Raw genomic sequence first — 20602 nt, forward strand, 5'->3', positions numbered from 1 at the left:
ATTGATTTCCAATAATAAATATGCATAAATCAAGCTTATTTGTCCACTACCATGTTGATAAGAGTATTAAATCTCCCTTTAAGATACATTTTGAACAGATAAAAAATGTGCGATTAATCGCAATTAAATATTTCAATTGATTGACAGCACTAATTGTGATGCGCTAGGGACTCGTAAAGCCACACACATTTGTACATCAACAGCCTGAGGACTTTTTTTGGACTTTTTATGCTTTTGAAGTATGACAAAATCTCACAGGAAACAATGAAACCAGTAAACCAAGACAGCGTGGGCATCATCACTCTGCTGCATTATCAAAATGTCATCACTGTTATCAAATGTTATCACTGTTCTAATCAATGAATGAATGAATGGGTGGGAAACTGATTTTGAAGAACTCCTCTGTGGTTTGGAGCAATCACAGGAGTACAATATTGAAACACTGAAGCAGCCCACCTACATACAGTAAATCAACAAGTGTTCTATGTTTTCTTCCTCTGCAAGATTCAGACGTTCATTATAATAGGTGTTTTTTGGGGCAGCCGTATCATGGCATCCACTTCTGCTCACATCTCTCTGCTGTATTTCCAGGAAGCAATGGAGTTTAGAAGTGCTGAGTCTCGATGATCATCAGCGAGAGCATCAGAATGCGCCTCGGGCGCCTACACAGTTTCAGCCCAACTCGCACCATTGATCTCGCCAGTAACCACGCGATTAGACACGCTCTCCTTTCCCTGTATCTACTGAGTGTCACTTTGGTAAACATTTCTCATAATGCAGGTGTTCTCAATTGCTGGCAGGGATGCAGTGAGCAGACGTGCAGACAGAAAAACAAAGTGACAGATTTAAACACACAAGGCACACAAACTAATGTTGCACATTGATATATGAGTAGGCTACTGATATATTAATGTGTATGAATACGTGTAGATAGAGAGGGGTGTTAGAGATAAACCAGAGAGAGACAGAATAGTTCCTGGAAATCTGTTTCCCTACGTCTGTTGTTTGGGTTTCAAACTCCTACTACAGAAACCAGACATGCCCATATAAAATATATATTTTTTTTCCCTACATCAGTAACATAACCACCATTAGCGTCAACATTGTCTTTGCACTGAAAGATAAACATAGCTACCGTCTCTCATTTAAATTACCTGCTGGGAAATTGTGTAGGCTCTAACCTCAAACCAAAACCACAGCTTCTCATTTTACACGTCGAGAGTAAATAAGCCAAGTCATTTACCAGCTACTGTGATTAATGTTACAACCTGCCCTCATGTGAATGAGCTCTCTTTCTCAAAGGTCACTACGTATTTCTGCTCCGTCTTTACTTTCACAGGAGACGTGTGTTTAGTAGAGGAATGTTGCAGAAATGCCAAGCTGGAGGGTAGAGATATATACACGAGGTCAGACTGCACTGAGATAGCCATCAGCGATAATGAAAAACAAAAGTACTCCACTAATTTAGAATTGCATACCTATCACATCATGGGGGCTTTTTTAAAGGGATGTAGTAAAACAAGAGGTATCTTTTTTATTCCACACATTCTTTTTCCTTCAAAACCTGATTATCCACAATGCAACTCAACCACCGACATTTTGCTCAAGCCCCCAGGAAGAACTTAGAACTTCTTTCTAACTTCACAGCCCCACATTTTATTTTAAAGTAATGTGCAGATTTTCTCAGAACCCATACAAGTCTGATATGCCTAACTACGTCAGCACGTACAGCACACAACACATACCAGAACTGCAAAAAAAACTAGGTCTAACAATGAAATGAAATTAGTTATTATCAATAAAGTTGCCTGAATCTGAATCTCTGTTATACTGTTAAATATTCTTTAATAGTACTGTTCATACTGATGTTGTAAAACATTCAATGCAATTGAAAAATATTCTTTTTTTATTAAGATAAAGGATATAATATGTTTGCAATTACATATCAACAAGGATATTGTCAGACATGCTTAATCAAAACAAGAATAACAAACAAACCAAGTTTATACCGTTGTGTTACTTTCGTCCCGACTGTCAGGGTCAAAAGTAACAATGTGCAATGTCCATTCAAAGTCAGATATTATACCAAAGCTGTTCAACATGTGTACAAAATAGTTGAGTTGTTGATCACAGCAAAACTTTGTTTCTGTCTGTAACGTTAGCTTTTAAAATGAATCTTTATTGTTTATCTGAAAAGTGTTATTTTCGTACCAGCTCTCCCCTACAAGGAGTAGATTATGATTCATTATTCCCTCCATGCAGAGTCCAAACTTTATTATAAAGGCTTTGTAAAAATGTGTTGAAAAGACGTGCAAACACCATTCTCACATTTTCTGTTCAATATGACGTCAGGAGACGGTTCGCTTAACGTAAAGGACTGGAGACTGGAGAGTGACTGCTCTTGACTGACAACATTACTCCCTGTAAAACCCCGTTTTTACAATTCGGTTTTTGTATAGATTAAACAAACAAGATATAATGTGCTAATTAAAGTGCTGGTGGTGTATTTTTAACCTTTTGACAGAGCCAGGCTGGCTGTTTTTCCCTGTTTCCAGTCTTTATGTCTAATGTCTATGCTTTATGTATCTAAACTAAGCTAACTGACTCTTGGCTGAAGCTTCATATTCATCAGACAGTTTGAGTGTGTCATTGATCTTCTCTTTTAACTATTCCTTTAAGAGTGTGTGCGTATGCGCGCGTGTGTGTGTGTGTGTGTGTGAGAGAGAGAGAGACAGGAGAGTGACTCAGAATTGTAGTGACGGTTGTGTAATGGACATGTGTTAGCATATATGAAGCTTTAATTTGTTTTATAGTGATATACAATATTATGAAGAAATGTCCATAGCAACCCAACACACTGCAGACGATTACTACATCATACTGAACGACGAGCTTTACACAAAGATGAGTAATATGTGACTTATCAAGGTAGCAGATGTGGTATGATTTTAAAATCTTATCTAACATTCAAATGTAATACAGCCTGTATCCTGTAGCTCTGCTAATACTTGTCCTATTGAAGGATGGGCTCATAGAGCATGTGCAGATCTCTGGTGATCCTGTGCGTCCGTTAGCACGATTCCTGACTTGAGCTTTTTCGAGCCTGCCGTTGCCACACGGGCACCGCAGCTGGGCCACTACCGCAACTTATTGAGGAAATGAGAATGTGGTGAACCCAAATCCTCCACACCCTAGCCTCCTGCCACCTCACATTCACTTCTCCTATTTTCACAAAGAGGAACTCTCGCCAGCGTCAGACACAGGAATCAAACATCCGCAATACATCCCACCTCTCACTCCCTGATCCACCAGCTCAGAACAAATCTGAATCCAGTTATCCTCTATGTGTGGCTTATTGAAGCCTAAAACAAATACAGCCCAGATAGCACTATGCTGCCTAATAAGATACATATATAGTTTTTTTTATTTATAATGATAAGGACTTTTGTAAAGTTAAAACTAGGGCTGTCAAGGATAATGCGATAATAACGTGTCAACACAAATTTGTTTCAACGCCACTAATTTCTTTAGAAGAACATTTAGAAGAAACTGGCATCATGTGAAAAGAGAAAACCTACGGAAACTATTGGTACCAACCATGTCATACTAGCTTGTTGTGAAGGAGGCTAAATAACACTACAGAGTTGCACTAAACTTTGTCGAGGAAAAACTGGCATGTCCATTTTCCCTTGACCTCTGACCTCAAGATATGTGAATGAAAATGGGTTCTATGGGTACCCACGAGTCTCCCCTTTACAGACATGCTCACTTTATGATAATCACATGCAGTTTGGGGCAAGTCATAGTCAAGTCAGCACACTGACACACTGACAGCTGTTGATGCCTGTTAGAGTTGAGTTTGCCATGTTATGATTTGAGCATATGTTTTATGCTAAATGCAGTACCTGTGAGGGTTTCTGGACAATATTTGTCATTGCTTTGTGTTGTTAATTGATTTCCAATAATAAATATATACATACATTTGCATAAAACAAGCATATTTGCCCACCCCCATGTTGATAAGAGTATTAAATACTTGACAAATCTCCCTTTAAGATACACTTTGAACAAACGTGTGATTAATTTGCGTTTAATCATGGACAATCATGCGATTAATCGCGATTCAATATTTGAATCGATTGACAGCCCTAGTTAAAACCACATCAGACTACAGTATATCATAGCACTGTGAGCAACCGTTTAGTCACTTACAGTATATCAGCCCTCACAGTTTCACAGCAAACATATGATGTGTCTTGTTTGGGTGCGTTTGCAGAAAAGGGAGTGTTTGGCTTCTTACTCACCTCTTCACTTAACTATTACTCTCATTTGACACCAGTCTATGACCTGTGTGGGACCTTTTTATTATTATTGTAACTCATATCTACTTCGGGCACTTCTCCCATAAGAGCCATAAGAAGTTAGTTTCTTCTCTCTTTTTTTTTTTTATTATCAGAGAGCAGTTTAACTTCAATGACTGCAATGACCACTTTAGTCCAGACGGAAATATCTCAACAACTATTGGATGCAGTGACATAGAGTTTGGTACAGACGTTCATGGACCCCAGAGGATGAACCCTAATGACTTTGGTGATCCCCTGACTTTTCATTTAGCGCCACTAGCAGGCCAGGTTTATGACCAATTACTTGCAAAACTAGTGACATTCCCATCAGCCTCAGCATGTTAATGCTCATCAGCAAATGTCAAATGTCATGCCAAAGCGCTAAACTAAGACGGTGAACGTGGTTAACATTATGCCACGATCTCCGATAGACTGAAATTTATCAAAATAATAGCTAACCTCATAGTTGACACCGCTATGCTCACAGTTCCACCCCCCACTCATAATTAAGTTCACATTTTTGTCTTTTCCAAACAAAAAAAGCAACAATGAGCCAGCTCAATTAATAAACCAAATGGGCATGTAAAATCAGATTAGACCTAATTAAACCCCCCACTTCCTGCTGTTTGCCTTTTTTTAAAGGCTGGCAGAGTGACAGGGAGTTTAAGCATCCGTGTAGATGGAGGGGAAGTGGGAAGGACAGCTCCATATGCGTTACGTCAGCCCGGGGGGACAGCTGGGTCCAACTGTCTTTTCCTGCCACACTCATTTGGCCCCAGCAATCATCCTGTCTTGTGCTAAAGGTCTCTCGTCGCTACGAGGCTCTTTGGCACTATCTGGGAGCTACAGACGAAGAATATGCTGATTAAACATGCCTTCATTAAAGCGATTACATGCACAAGGCGGTTCAATTTCCCACGGGCAGCCAAATAACGATGAGGGGGAAGAAGAAGAAAAAGGCTTTTGGTGCAGGGATGGGGTTTGGTTTATGGAGGAGAGGAGGGGGTGAAACAGGGATTGACAATGGCTGCTTGTTAGCGTTAATTTAAGTGACCCACACACTCTTTAAGGAATGACTAACAGTCTTCTGACTTAATATGCCGCTGTGTGAGGGAGTGAGCTGTCCTCTGCTCGCGGGGACAGCCAGCTTTTTGCCCTGGCGAACACCCCTACCTGACTCACCACACCTACAGGCCGCTTCCAGGTCATCGAGCTTCCAGCGTGGAAGACCTTGCCTAAGACGCAGGAGAGACATTACTTCTGGTTCATTTAATAAAGCCGGCCAGCGTTTTCAGTGCCTGGATAAGCTGCGGAGGTTGTGGTGAGAGGCGAGAAGGAAAGGAGGGAGTTAAAGTCGTGATGAAGGCCAAATGAACATCAGCAGCTTTCAGGCGTTCTTCACTTTTGTCCTTTTCTGATAAAAGTTTTGTATTTGAAGTGAGCGAAGGGCAAACAAGATTTCTGTTTTAATCTTCATGTAAGCCAAAATTAATTATTTTTTGTGATTACAGACAACCCTAATATTGCATCCAAATCACTGTTTTGATTGAACTACCTCTAATTTTCCTGTTAACTCATCCGGACTTATAGAGAATTACTTCATGATTTCGCAATTCATCTCACTCTGTCAGCAGTCCTGGCTGGTTCTACGTCATTGAATTCTCAGTAAAAACATATATATTAGGGAGACGTGACTAACTGATGATGATAACTGAAAGAGACCAGATCTGCTGTTGACATTAAAGACTTTCTTATAAATGACACACTTGTACAGTACAATGTGACAAATGATTTCCTCTCTTAGATTGTATATGTAAATCCTTGTAAAAGCTTGCTAAGCTTATTTTGTACTGTCAAAGTATTACGTCAAAACCACTTGATTTCCTCCCACCTGTAAAATAATTTTGCAATTATTCAAAGATTAGCAAGGACACTACCATCCATGAATCTGAAAGTAGTAGATCTAGTAGTCAGAAGGGGATCACAGTTTACTTCATCTGCCCTCAGTCTCTCTCCTGGGGCCCGCCAGCAGTCATCATGTGACGTGCTAAATAGCCAATGAAGAACAGAAAAGGTGTCTTTGCCTAAGCCACAGGCAACGTCTGTAACACCGTGTGTGATTGCACCTATACGCTCCTCTGTTGCTTTCATGTTTCTTTTTCTTCACATTTCCGCTGCTGCTTTTGTTTTTCATTGCCCCACTGTCAACCTGAATCACGCCAGCGCTCAAAGAAAGTGACAGAATTGCATGTATGAGGTGTTTGAACTGTGCGTCTGTGAATTCTGGTGCATTGCCGCATGTAATCATGCGCATGCGAGCAAGAAATTGTTCAGAGCCTCAGAGCCAATTAAGGGAAAGTAGGGAAGTCACATGTAAATATTCCATAGTAGAGTTTCTAGTGCATGCACATTTAGCAGCGACAAGAAAAAAAAAAGTTGTTTATATCGTCGTCACTCAATCTGGCTTAAGGCTCGAGATTCTCAGTCACATAATGAAACAAAAAGAGAACAGCTGGCTGACAATACATAAATCAAATGAAATATTTCTGAGAATCATCCTCCCATTTATGATCTAATCAGAAGTTTTTCAAACCACATGTGATAAGAGGTCACATTACCGTGACTATAGTGACCTTTAGTAAAGTGGATGAGGTCACTCTGAAACTGGAACTGACCACTGAGTGATACTTCGCAGTCTTTCCGTGAAACTACTTCTGTTTCTCTGTTTCCCCTGACGTTTCCTCTCACTGACACCGGCACATCAGACCACCGTTTCAGTGGGAGGAGGTGGGACCAAACTGACCACTGCATAACGGCTGGCCAAACTGTAACCTTCGATTCCACAAACTGAGGAAGTGCACAGGATGCGGCTGATGTTACTTCTGATATTTCTAATAACATTGCTTAATGCCTGCAATGTTACAGAAAAATGCAGCAGGTCTGGTGAAGGCTAATGTAACTGTAGAGCTACTCCTGATTTATCCTTTCAGGTAGGGTGAGTATTGGTGCAAAAGTTCAAAGGTCAATCTGGTCTTATTACGTCAGGGAAAAAAAATTTAAAAAGAAGAGTTTAAAGGACCAGTGTGTAAAATTTGGGGGGATCTATTAGCAGAAATTGAATATAATATACATGTTTTCATTAGTGTATAATCACCTGAAACTAAGAATCGTGTTTTCGTTAGCTTAGAATGAGCCGTTCATATCTACATAGGGAGCAGGTCCTCTTCACGGAGTCCGCCATGATGCTCCGCCATGTTTCCACAGTAGCCCAGTCGAACGCTGACTCGTTCATGTCTAGAAGGTAACAACCAAGCTGTGAAAACATGCAAAACTCTCTGCCCGACGACCTATCCTAACCTTAACCATCTCGTGAGAGTTTTGCAACTTCTAAGTTACCTTCTAGACATGACCCACTGGGTCTAGCGAGAGCCATTCATTACCATTACGTTACCTGAAGGCCACAGTAGTTCTCTGACACGTTTGTGAAACTGTAGTAACTTGAGCCGCAGAGTGCAAAACCGTCATACCACCAGCCGCCGTCTGACTTCCGTTGCTCCTAAAGTAGAGTTATTAAGGTATGTACTCACGTTTCCGCAGTTTTGAAAGGGAGGAGTGAGCGGTGGGGAAATTTGCTTGCAATCTGCAACCAAAGGGAAATCACCACTAAACAAGGTCAGGTAGCCATCATATACACATTAAAGGAGACTCTCAGTTTACTTGTTTTGAGGAGTACTGCTCAGCCTGTGAAAACAGTTGTATAATCTCTTCTGTGGCTCTGCATAGAGTTTTGTCATGTCTGAGAAAATAACCCAGGTGATGTCATAGTGATGTCATCAGGGTTGTCTCGCATTGGTTTGAGAGTTTTTTTTTTAATCATGAATCCTGTGTACAAACTGGGGGTGTGGAGTTTGCTAGAAGTGGGCATTTGGGAGGCACGGATGCTATTAAAGATGCTATTAAATTGTATTATGGGAAATGTAGGATCCTGGAGCTTGACTCATACTACGGACTAAAAGTCTGTATATGTCAGCTTTTTTAATCCATCTCTTGTGAGTCCCCTAAATGTATGGGAGTGCAATACTAAAATGCTGAAGCCCTCTAAAGCCCAAACTACAGACAATAACTAAATAGAAGAAACTGTAAAATGTCAGTCAAATTCCACACACGACAATCTCACCGTGAGTCCCAAATCCAGTAATTACCTCATTATCCGCCACACGTCCTCGCCGACAGTGCAATTGTGTGATACTCCCATTATCTTCAATGGTCTGGGAGAGTTTACCAATCTGTTCAATGTTACAGCTGATATGGATTAGGGTTAGTGAGAACAAAATGACTTTCAATTTTGGGTGAACTATTCCTTTAATTTAATTTACAAACCGACTTCTTCAATTAAGAATGACGTTATCCTTCAGTGAAATTACTACATTTGAAAAAAAGTGCTGGATTAAAAAAAAAAAGAAGATGGATAAGGTGCTGCCATGATGAGAAAAACACACAAACACACTCATGTGACCCTGAGGATAGGTGTAAGCAGAAGGTTGGAAAGTAGACGATATGAACGTGCGTGGGCGCATGGCCCTCTGGGAAGTGATTCAGAGGTCATTACCATGTAGAGAAGACAAAGGCGTCTTTCTATCAAACAGGTGTTCAGTCCAGGGGACATGTCTTTACTCTCTCATACCTTAAAGGCTCCGTCATTTGTTTACGCTCCCTTAATTTCTATAGGAACCATATTCAGTTCAGTGCACTTCATAAAACAATCAAAACAGTGAAGTAGAGGAGGAGAAAAGAAGAATACCAAATGGCTGAAGTCAACTCCAATTACTACTACTTTTTCATATTTAAAGGTGCTATTGATAACACTGATAATCGCATTCTCCCTCTCTCTTTCCATTGCATTTACTTCACAACAAGTCATTGCCAGGCACTTACCGTCAATCTCAGCCATTTTAATCCATTTTTTCCACACTAACTGACGATCCAAAGGTACCACGAAATCACATAATATGTGTACTATCGTTGAACATACTTTTGTGTGAATAAACAATAGTATATATTTTTGGATGCACTGAGTACGTTGTCACTTCGTGCTAACCTCATGTATGTACCAACAGTTTGTGAGAATCAAAGTCTGAATTAATTTTAAATATAAATTACACCTAGCAAAGTGAAATCTTAAACTGTACTTAGACTTAAAATGAGCTGTTCATTTGCTGCTGTTACAGAGCTGTACGTCAACGTCCGTTATGAACATTGTTGTCACTACCGCATTGTATTGTGGGATATTTATGCCGCCGTAGTGTCCAGTGTTGCATACTGTAATATTTCACCGCAAATAGTATTGAAATTTGCATACATTTGGTTTCATACTAAGGTTTTGGACATATCTCACATACTGTTTTAGCGTACTAAATAGCATGTTAGTATGGAATTTTGCATGCAACCCATACTTTTAAAGGTCCCATATCGTGCTTTCAGGTTCATACTTGTATTTTGTGTTTCTATAAGAACAATATTTACATGCTGTCATGTTCAAAAAAAACTTTATTTTCCTCATACTGTCTGCCTGAATATGCCTGTATTTACCCTCTGTCTGAAACGCTCCGTTTTAGTGCATTTCAACGGAACTGCAACGGAATTGCATTGCTAGGCAACAGTTTGGGTCCATGTTTACATCCTGTCAGCCGATGACATTCACATCTACTGCAACAGGAAATAAACTGGGACACATTTAGAATGTTAACCATTAAAACTGAGTAATGGTATAAATATTGTATATTTGTGACATCACAAATGGACAGAAATCCTAACGGCTTTTTTTCAAATGCACAATTTCTGAATACGGGCTGTGCGTATTTCTCCGTATATTGAGCATTTCGACGCTTTCACAGTATTTAAATAGCACTTAAACCTGCTTCATAATATAAAATACATGAAAATCTCACTTTTTCCAATATGGGACCTTTAATATGCACCTTTCTGTATTCTTTTTTTTGTCTACATACATTTTTTTATCAATAAGACCTTTAATGATACAATTACCTCATTGCTACATTAATTAAAGGTACAGTGTTTGGTGAGCAAAACTGAACTCGTTAGAAGTATAGATGTATATATATATATATATACAGGGAGGAAATCAGTTATGCCCTTCAGAAAATCGAAAAATTTGAAATGAAAGCTAACCCATAGGATGTTCTTACTGTCACCATTTGGTCCCTGACAGTCTGTTTTTTTATTGTCCTTCCACTTTTTCGTGGTGCTTGTCAGTCAATATCTAATGTATACTGGAAAAAGTGTGAGTGATATATATATATATATATATATCATAATTATTTTTTAATCACATACAGTTCAGTCTGATACCCTGAGCATATGTCTTCCTTTGCCAGACACCCATTATGCTTCATGCATTTTTGAAGACATCACGCCCAAGAGTTTACGCCACCTCCCCATCCTCTCCCTGCCTGCAGGCTGAAGGCAGGCAGCAGTTCGCCTCCTCCTCCTCCTCCTCCTCCCACATCCCGGAGACCTGGAAGCGCGCCAGGATGGGGATTGGCTTCCCGCTCCTGTCAGGGAGGAACTGGTGATACCCAAATATGGACCGTCCGATATCAGTTCGGCTCGCATGACTCAGCGCCAGACTATATAGGCCTATCCTTACCGATGGGATTTGTTGTTGAGCCTGAAAGGCAAAGTGAATGTTGGAGTGGTCCAGGTTGTCCCAATACATAGGCTCATTGTGTTCTGGATGCTTTTTGAGACACAGTGAAACTAACTTGTTAATACATGGTATAAGGAGTGTGGAAGTGCACTTCATATCTACTTTGAGTGTTTATACCTGGGCTGAGTTTCCCCCACGCCGAATAGGCCTCGTCTTGTTTACAGTCCTTGTTCCTGGCAACAACGTCATCAACTGTGTGTGACATCGAGGAGGCGTGGAGCGCAGAGCGAACAGCCAATCAGGAGGCTGCTAGGAGCGCACGGAGAGAAACCAGCCAATCAGCGGGCTGCTTGGAAGAGGAAACAGCCAATCAGCGGGCTGCTAGGAGCGCACGTAGAGCCTCATGATATAAGAAAGGAGCGCTCGGGCCGCCTGTCATTACAGAGGAAACACATGAGGAGCTCACTCTCAGAGCAGGAAAAAAAGACTCCTACACACGAGTGGAATCAAAACATCTGAATTAGTCACTGGACTCCGCTTTGAAATTCAACTAAAAGGTACAAATCGACGACTTGGTACAGTACAGTTCCACTATTTTGGGAAGTTTTGCTCTGTTTTTTGATAGCTGTCAGTCTAATAGTACAGCGGGACTTTTGTGCTGGAGATTGAAACAAATTGGGACACTAAAAAGCCTCTCCAAGTGTCCAAAGCAGCTTTTGCAGCGCACACTTCTTGTTATTTGACTGTCTGATTTGAAAATAATGTCCACAATAATGGAACAGCCTTTTTATGACGACTCGTTTCTCTCTGCTTATGGCCATCCAGGCGCAGCCCTGCCAGACTACAAGCTGCTAAAGCAGAACATGAACTTGAACTTCTCCGACTCATATCGGAACTCAAACTTCAAGTCACAACACCTGAACCTGAACCTGCACCACCTGCACCACCACCGCGCGGCCGACAGTGACTTCTACTCAGCCGGCTCGACCACCGCGGACGTCTCGGGCTCTCTGAAGCTCGCCTCTCCGGAGCTGGAGCGTCTGATCATCCAGAACAGCAACGGGGTCATCACTACGACGCCGACACCTGCCGCCCAGTTCCTCTACAACCGCGGGATCACGGAGGAGCAGGAGGGCTTCGCGGACGGTTTTGTTAAAGCTCTGGACGACCTGCACAAGATGAACCAGATGGCGCCTCCACCAAACGTGTCTCTCGGTGGCGGCTGCGGTTTGCCGGGCGGCGGAGTGGTGTGCTCGGCTCCAGGAGCCTCCGTGTTCGGCTCCTCCATGCAGCCGGAAGGTTTAGAGTACACCACCCTGAGCAGCTGCACCACCACCAACCCGAGTCTGTCCTCTGGAGCCAGCTACCCGTCCACTACTATCAGCTACCTGCCGCACCACCACCAGTACCATCACCACCAGCATCCGCAGGCCCTCGCAGCGCACGGGTCGCACCACTTCCAGCACTCCTCTCTGGCCGGTGTGGGCATCCACTCGCAGCGTTTCGCCGGCGGCTTGAAAGAAGAGCCGCAGACGGTGCCGGACATGCTGAGCAGCGACGGGTCTCCACCGATGTCCCCCATCGATATGGAGAACCAGGACCGCATGAAAACGGAGCGCAAGCGGCTGAGGAACCGGCTCGCAGCGTCCAAGTGTCGGAGGCGCAAGCTGGAGCGCATTTCTCGCCTGGAGGACAAGGTGAAAGTGCTGAAGACAGACAACGCGGGACTGTCCAACACGGCGTCTGTGCTGCGGGATCAGGTGGCACAACTCAAACAGAAAGTCATGACACATGTGAGCAGTGGTTGCCAGCTCATGTTAGCGCCCAAAGTGAAGTCATATTGAAGAAACAATGCACTTTTTAAATGAGAAAAACACTGGACAAAGAACTGCACTGACAATGAACAATGTCTTTTCTTTATACATTGTCTATGTAGGAGAGAGAACTGGACCATTATGGTTTCTGAAGAGAAGCAGCAGAAATCATGCGAGACTAAAACACTTAGGGGCATTTTTTTGAATACGTTTTTAAAAGTGTCGTCTTGGCTTTGCCTGTTTACATTTTACTTTAATTGTGATACATTCCTATGTAAGTTATTTGTTCTAGTCAGGTTGAGCCTGATGAGCCTGTTCTTTTGTTTTTTACTTGTACAGTATATATATTTAAGTAAATGAAACTATGAAACTAAGAAAATGTGTGTTGTTTCTTATGAAGGTTTATTATACGCACTGTCACCTCTTTAGGGTTATTACGGTATTTCTCGTCAACATAACCACAGTGTTGTTAGTGATCTGTTCTGGTCAGCAGTCACAGCAGCAGTTTGACGTTGGAGACGTCCCAGCGTGGGATTGTTTCCCCATTGACGTACATACGTCAGTCCATATATGGGCAATTTTGCATGCAAACGTCACGCAACGAGAAGGTTTCCGGGAACTCCCTCCTACACTGCCCGTCAGACAGGCTGAGTCTCCCCTTCACACCACACTGTGTGTGTGTGTGTGTGTGCGCGTGTAAATGGAGATGTTTGTCAATGAGTGGTTTATTCGAGTTGAGGGAGTTTCCCCATTCTGCTTTCAATTTCCCAAAACAAGTCGTGAGAACATTAGCTCAGGAAAAAATGGTTGAAACATAAAGTTCCACACAAACAAGCTGACAAGACTGTCTGATGGGTGAGAGCAGGTTTACAATTACAAGCTTGTGTCAGCAAAAGCTGGCACAAATACATGTTGGGGAGTAGAGAGGTGACACATTGTATGTAGGATCCACACATAACACAGAAATGACCAAATATAAAAAACACAAAATTAGGATTATTTTGTCTTTAGAGTGATTATACATCCTACTATGTTAATACGAATTGTACTGTGGTTACTGCAGTGTCATCCAATGTTACTTCCTCAGTGAGAGCGAGGGAGAAAATATAAAAATGCATCGTCATTACTTGAAAGGATTTTATTTTTTTATTTTTTTAAAGGGGACCTATTATGCTTTTCCCTCTTCCCTTTAGTGTGTTGTGTAGTTTTTTGTCCATGTAAAAGGTCTGCAAAGTTACCAATTCCAAAGTTCATGCCGAAGGGAGTTACTCTCTCACACAGAAATACTGCTCCTGAACTGACTGAAAGGCCTCGCTTGAAGTCCCACCTTTTCTTCCGTAAAGTGGTGATGTCACCAAATAACACATTTCGCAAGAGGCTAGTTTGGCACGCCCTCAAACAAAGCTAGTTAGAGCAGATTCCAAACAGAGCATTACAGACAGAGGGTGAAAAAAGGCACTGCAGCACAGCCAGTATTAGAAAAATAAAGCGTTTTTTGAACATTAACAGTAGGCAGAATGTTTTTGGCATCATTGGGCAAAAATTCCATAATAACCTTTCAGTATATTGTAGTTCAAGTATTCTGAGAGAAATACATTTCTGCACCTCCTCATGGCTCTGTTTTCAGGCTTTAAAAAAATCTAGCCCGTGACGGGAGACTTTGGCCAATCACAGGTGAGAGCGTTCCAATTGGCTGTTCATTCAACAGAGGCAGCTGTCAATCACTCGCAAACTCCGATCAAACATTTTCTAATTTTACGGCTTAACATTTCACTAAAAGATATTTCTGAAAACATTTGAGGTGAGAAATAGGCATTACAGTAACAGAATTGATTCATATTTGATCAGCGCTGCCTAGTTTGAACGTTTGATTGGAGATCATGAGTGATTGACAGCTGCTCAGAGACGGCAAGCTCCAGCTCGGCTCTGATTGGTTGATTTCCTTCGGTCTGTGAAATCTTACAGATGCCATTAGGAGCACCGGTGGACACCGGAGGACATAGAGGCACATGATTTTTTTCAGATTACCCGTCTCTTGCACTACTGTCAGGATACAGTGAGCATTTATGAAAATAACTTTTTTTTAAAAAAAATCACATTTGCTCCAATTCTACCCACTGCTTTCTAGTAGAAACCACAAAGTACGAGATGGTACCTGAAAATAAGCATAATAGGTCCACTTTAAAACAGTAGGATACCTGTCGATGACTATTCTCCTCAAACAGTGAGAAGTAGCTGGAGTTGGGACAGTCATGCAGGTCAGTGTTAACTCATATTCAACAAACCAATCTTTCCCAATGAGCTACAACGCCAGGTTGTTGTGCTGAGTCACACACCACAATAACTCCAACATTAACCAAGACTTCACAGCCTTGTGACGTACTCAGATCCTCAGCCAGGCACAGGGCCCAGCACTGATACACCAACTTAATCCCAACAATGTCTGTTTGCGTAATACTTCCAAGTTGTAAAGTCACCGAGAACAGATTCAGGAAGTAGTCTGCCACCACCTAGAGGGCACAAGTGGAATGACTTTCACAATATAATGTACAGCAGTACTGCTACATTTGTCAGACAAAACACACTTAGTCACAATTCTCCCACTGTTTTAATAAAGATGGTAGCAAATTATTAAATTACAGCAAGGAAAAATAGCAGTACTTTTTTCTGAAAAAAGGAACAAAACAACTATAGTTTCAGTGCTCGAGACTATGAGGTCGCTCCACCAATTGTACACTGGCCGTACAAAGATAAAGACTCGCAACAAAAGATTTATCTAACAATTTTGTTGGGTTTAATACATTAGATTGGACGCCATGAGATGCTGCTTCACAAGGACACCTCTCATCTGAAGGCAAGTGCTACGGCGAGGAAGCCAGCTAGAAGACCTTCACATTTACTGCTTGGAGAAGAAGTCTTTGCTCTTCTCCACGTCGGGGATGATGGTGTCGCTGCCAGGTTTCCAGCCAGCGGGGCACACTGTGTGGGGAGGGAGAAGGGACAAAGTTTACCACAAGGTTTAGTGAGGGTCGTTGAACTTTGCATACCCTGAGGACGAAGCACATGAGTGGAAATCCCAGAGGGTAAACTGATAATACAAGGCTATGTCCACAAACTAAACCTTCCCAAGTCAGTTTTCAGCTACAGGCAACATCATTTAACTAACTATTTACATGTTAGCTGTGAGATGTGGCGTACAAAGGATCTAAAGTAACACATAACAATATGCGTTTCTATTAGATTTCTAAAAATCACAGATAATGAAAACTAAAGCACCACGCAACAACAACAAATCTATGTGGCTGATGAACCATGTTGTGTAACAGTGAAGGTGAAAGAGGAATCCCATAGTCATAAACCAAATGTGTGAGGCTGATGAGCTTCCAACCAACCAACAGAAAATAATGCAGATGCCATTTTCAAAGCTCTAACTTCATGGCCTGTCAAACACACATCAAAAAGGGAACAATAAACCGTCGTACTCACCTTCTCCGTGTTTGTCAGTGTGCTGGAAGGCCTGGACCAGGCGCAGAGTCTCGTCCACAGAGCGACCCACAGGCAGGTCATTGATGGTGATCTGCCTCAAGATGCCCTTGTCGTCAATCACAAACAGACCCCTGACGGGCACAGATTGAGGTTTAAGTATTGCACAACAGTAGTAATGATACAGCAGAGTTAGTATTAAATTCTATCAAGCTCCCACTGCACCGTGGCTACAGGCTTTTAATTAAAAAACTTATTCCAACGACACAAGCAGTTTTCCTGACCTGTATGCGATGCCGTCGTCCTCCTTCAGCACACCGTAGTCTCTGGAGATAGTCTTGGTGAGGTCTGCCACAAGGGGGATCTTCATGGTACCCAGACCTCCCTGCTTCCTCGGTGTGTTGGTCCTATTGGGGAAAATAAAATATAAACGGCAAATCAAAAACCCACTTAAGCTGACAAGACAGTGTTACTCTAACTTCTGATGTACTGTACTTCAAGCATGTAAAAAAACTCCCCATCAAGACCCAGTGCCGAGACCGTTACCTCAGAACTTATCAAGACTGTGCAGAGAAGCACAGAGACAGGAGATAAACTGGGGTGTTGCTTTAGATCTGCCAAAAACAGTTACTATTAACCGCATAATAAGAAATTGCCAACTAGAAACATCCTCATCTTAGTCATTTAATAATCTGACAATCTCTTCAGAGTCCTGATCTGACATTTACATTTACTACACAGCCCTCAGTGCACACTACCTTTAAAATAGGCCTTGGTCAGATATTAACACCAACCACAGCTTTCATTTAATGGAGTACTTGTGGTTTTCTTAGTGTTCAATAGCTTTTTCATAGTGTTTAGTATATTTGTGGATAAACCGAGTTGAGCTTTTGTGACAAGAATAAAATGCCCAAGTTGAAAACATTTTCTTTTTCAAAAAACAGTAAAACTTAGCAGGAAGAGATTTGAGCCTGCAAACAAAACTTTTGTTAAAGCAGCTCTGCTAACTCCATTTGCTGACACATGTTGGCTGCATTGAATGCATACAATCACACAGATTACATTCAAACTAAAGCCACGATTTCCTCTCAGTAAGCAGGAATCCTCACCATGCCAAGTGACTGAAGTGAGAGTCTACGGAGCAGCCGATGACCTCGCAGCCGATACTGCGGAACTCCTGGACCCTGTCGCTGAAAGCTATGATCTCGGTGGGACACACGAATGTGAAGTCCAGAGGGTAGAAGAAGAAGATCACATACTTCCCTGAAGAGCACAGAAGGAAAAGATGAAACAAAAATTAATTCTGATCAACTCATATTTGATGACATAAAATTAAAAAATAAAAGTAATTGATACTGAAAACACACAGTCAAGAAGATCGGGCTTACATATACTGCTAATACAAAAGTTAGATTGAGGAGAGGAGAGCAAACACCTCAGAGATTAGGGATGCACCGATACAACTTTTTCAGTCCCGATACCGATACCTGGGCTTTGGGTATCGGGCGATACCGATCCCAGTGTTTTATTAGAAAGCTGTCAGCCTCACTGTGTGGAAGTGACTTGGATCATTCTTTCATGTGTAAGGCAACATCAGTCTTGACTTAAACATTGCTTCCCTTACTTTGTAAAACAAAATGCAACAATAAATACACATTTATTTGAATTGTTATTATTAAAATAATAAATCAGACAGCAGCAACTTGGTAAAAAAAAAATAAAGTAAATCCAGTATCGGCATCAGTGCATCCCTATCAGAGATAGTAACAAATGTGCAAATGCCTCTACTACTAGTCTATGTGAAATAACACTAAGTTACCTTTGTAGTCTGACAGCTTGATGTCCTTGAACTGTCCGTCCACTACAGCTGTAGCTTTGAAGTCTGGGGCAGGCTGGCCAATCTTAGCATTTCCAGAAGACATGGTGGTGGTGGCAAATGACTGAGAGAGAGAGAGAGAGAGAGAGATAGCATATAATATGTAGTTAGCAGAAAATTCCTGAAGCTCATAAACCGTTGTAGATAAGCTCAGCTGGGTGGAGCTCTAACATGAAATTCTCAACATATAAAAAGCAATAGAACAAACATTTTGTTCATTCATGATTTATTTAATAGGAACCAATACAATGTACATAGACAACTTAAAAACAGCTGTATGATGCCAGTATCATAGTGCTTATAGCAAATTCTAATTTGCAACACCTGTCCCTAGAAGGGATTTTGTGTAATAACTAGACATGAGTACAGGTTTGTCGCTGAATTAAACAGGATTTGGTTGCTCTCTTAAAAGGTGGTAAAGTTTGCAGCAGATTTCCAGTGATCAGGTAACGAGTTCCAAGACTTCGCTCCTTTCACAGAAAAAGCTGTCTGAGCAAAAGATGTTCTGCAGAATTGAACTTTACAATTGCCACTTGAAGCTGCTCTGGTGGATCTGCTACAGCTCTGTAGTCTCATGATGAATTTGCAGAAAGGCAGAGGAGCAAGTCCGTTCAAACATTTAAACACAAGCTTTACATAATGAAAATCAATAAAGTTTGCAAAACTTAACATCTTGTTTTTACTCAAAATGCGGCAATGATGGCACCTTATTTGCATTTTGTCCAAGATTTTCAGGGCCCTATTGTAAAGACACTATGGATTTGACTACAGACTGGTTGGTGGCTGGGACCAGGCAGCCAAACCATTGGACAGATGTGAGAAAATCATTGAGTTTAGAAACAGCAAGTCACAGTCAAATGTCAAGCAATTTCTTATCATCGTAAAACAGCTAAGGTTAGCCTGAAACTTGAAACTTAAAAACACCAAGTGCATGATGATTCACCAGACAGCCAGCTACTGCAGCTCTTTGATGATTGGTGCACAGGCAGCTAATAACAGGTCCAGTTAAAACCATGTAAAGTCACATGCAAGTCATGTTCAGCCTGCAGGGCACAATAGCCTATTAGGAGGCTTATGTAACCATGATACGCACAAACCAATAAGAGGATACTTATTGCATATATACATGTTTTACAAGTACTTATTATTTATAAATCAAGTTTTAACCTTTGCAATTCTATAGAAAGGCAGGATATAATACATTTACACACTAAACCCTGTATTGATCCAACCAGGCCTTCACAGCAGCCATGAGGTGTTTATTCCTTTACATATCTACAGTCTGGTGTTACAATGAACAAAGTCTGCATGCATATAGAGAAAAATCCTTGTTTGACTGCCATGTCATAATAAAACAACAGATCAAAGCAACCACGTCGTGTTATTGATATATGCTGATAGTGAGTAGTAGTAGTAGCAGCAGTCATTGATGGTCAAAGTTCAGCTCTGTAGGTCAAAGTTGTACTATTCTATGTGGTTTGTCATAATGAGGTGGCAGCAGCGACTACTGTTGAAGAAAGCGAAGCAGGGCATTGACCAGTCTCTCTGCTGCCAGCTGCAGCTGCAGCACAGAGACAAAGAAAGTGGCAGAAACAGGCCCAGATACTTGAGGAGGAGGAGGAGAGCTGCTGAGCCGCACCGCCGGAGCTAGCTCAGCGTTAGCTCACTGCACTAACCCGGTTTCTTTGTCGTCTCTTTGCTCCAGCACAAACTGCTGCTGCTCTGGTCGAGCCGTGCAGAAACAACAATGTGAACGTGTGACAGTTAAGAGTCAGACAAACGCACAATTTCTAAAGACTCACCTGTCTTTACGTAAAGCCGAGGAGAAGTGTCTGCTGCTGGCAGGAGGAGAGGAGAGGAGATGAGAGGGGAGACACTCAGAGGAGGGACGGCTGGACGGCAAGAAGTGGGCGGGGCCAGCGGTGGCCTCCGGAAGTGAAAATAACTTCTTTCAAAGTAAAAGTTGGGGTTAGAGTGTGTATTTGTGTCACTTTGTGGGAAGGTGAACCACATTAATTGTATTAGACAGACAGTATTGTTTTTCTAATTCGCTTTGGCTCAATTCTTGAATGACAATATTTATTTTTTCAAAACAATAAGTTCAAATCTCTGAGCAGTTAGTTTGTTGTTCACAACAGATTTGAATTCCTCATTCATTCAGATAGATAGATAGATAGATAGATAGATAGATAGATAGTAACTTTATTGATCCCGAGGGAAATTCAAGTTTCCAGCATCACAGTTCCATAGTGCAAAACATGTTAGTAAAAAGGCAGTAAAAAAGTTAGTAGTACAAAGTAAAAAAAAATATACCAGATATCAAAATACAAGGAGATGAGGAAAACTGTTAAAACTGAATATAGTGCAGGGCAACAGCTGTGATACACGACTACTAAAAAAGTGAACATAGTGCAGAAGA

At 41.6% G+C, this 20602-nt stretch overlaps 2 protein-coding genes across 3 annotated transcripts; one reads left to right on the forward strand and one right to left on the reverse strand.

Moving 5' to 3' along the window:
- Positions 1-11028: 11028 nt before the first annotated feature.
- Positions 11029-13203, forward strand: LOC141763986 (transcription factor JunB-like). 2 transcript variants are annotated; one of them, XM_074628859.1, is made up of 2 exons: positions 11032-11567; positions 11836-13203. In XM_074628859.1, exon 2 carries the CDS (start codon positions 11874-11876, stop codon positions 12852-12854), a length of 981 nt encoding a protein of 326 aa, XP_074484960.1. In that variant the 5' UTR covers positions 11032-11567; positions 11836-11873; the 3' UTR covers positions 12855-13203. The 2 variants fall into 2 exon arrangements, with proteins under 2 accessions (XP_074484959.1, XP_074484960.1); XM_074628858.1 differs by having other exon boundaries at positions 11029-13203.
- Positions 13204-15413: 2210 nt separating this feature from the next.
- On the reverse strand, positions 15414-20123 carry prdx2 (peroxiredoxin 2). Its single transcript, XM_074628860.1, has 6 exons — positions 19986-20123; positions 18127-18247; positions 17417-17570; positions 16592-16714; positions 16311-16441; positions 15414-15803 (listed from the first exon to the last, which is right to left on the reverse strand). Exons 2-6 carry the CDS (start codon positions 18227-18229, stop codon positions 15721-15723), a joined length of 594 nt encoding a protein of 197 aa, XP_074484961.1. The 5' UTR covers positions 18230-18247; positions 19986-20123; the 3' UTR covers positions 15414-15720.
- Positions 20124-20602: the final 479 nt, after the last annotated feature.

Source organism: Sebastes fasciatus, chromosome 3 (genome assembly GCF_043250625.1).
Source record: "Sebastes fasciatus isolate fSebFas1 chromosome 3, fSebFas1.pri, whole genome shotgun sequence".
Lineage (NCBI taxonomy): Eukaryota > Metazoa > Chordata > Actinopteri > Perciformes > Sebastidae > Sebastes > Sebastes fasciatus.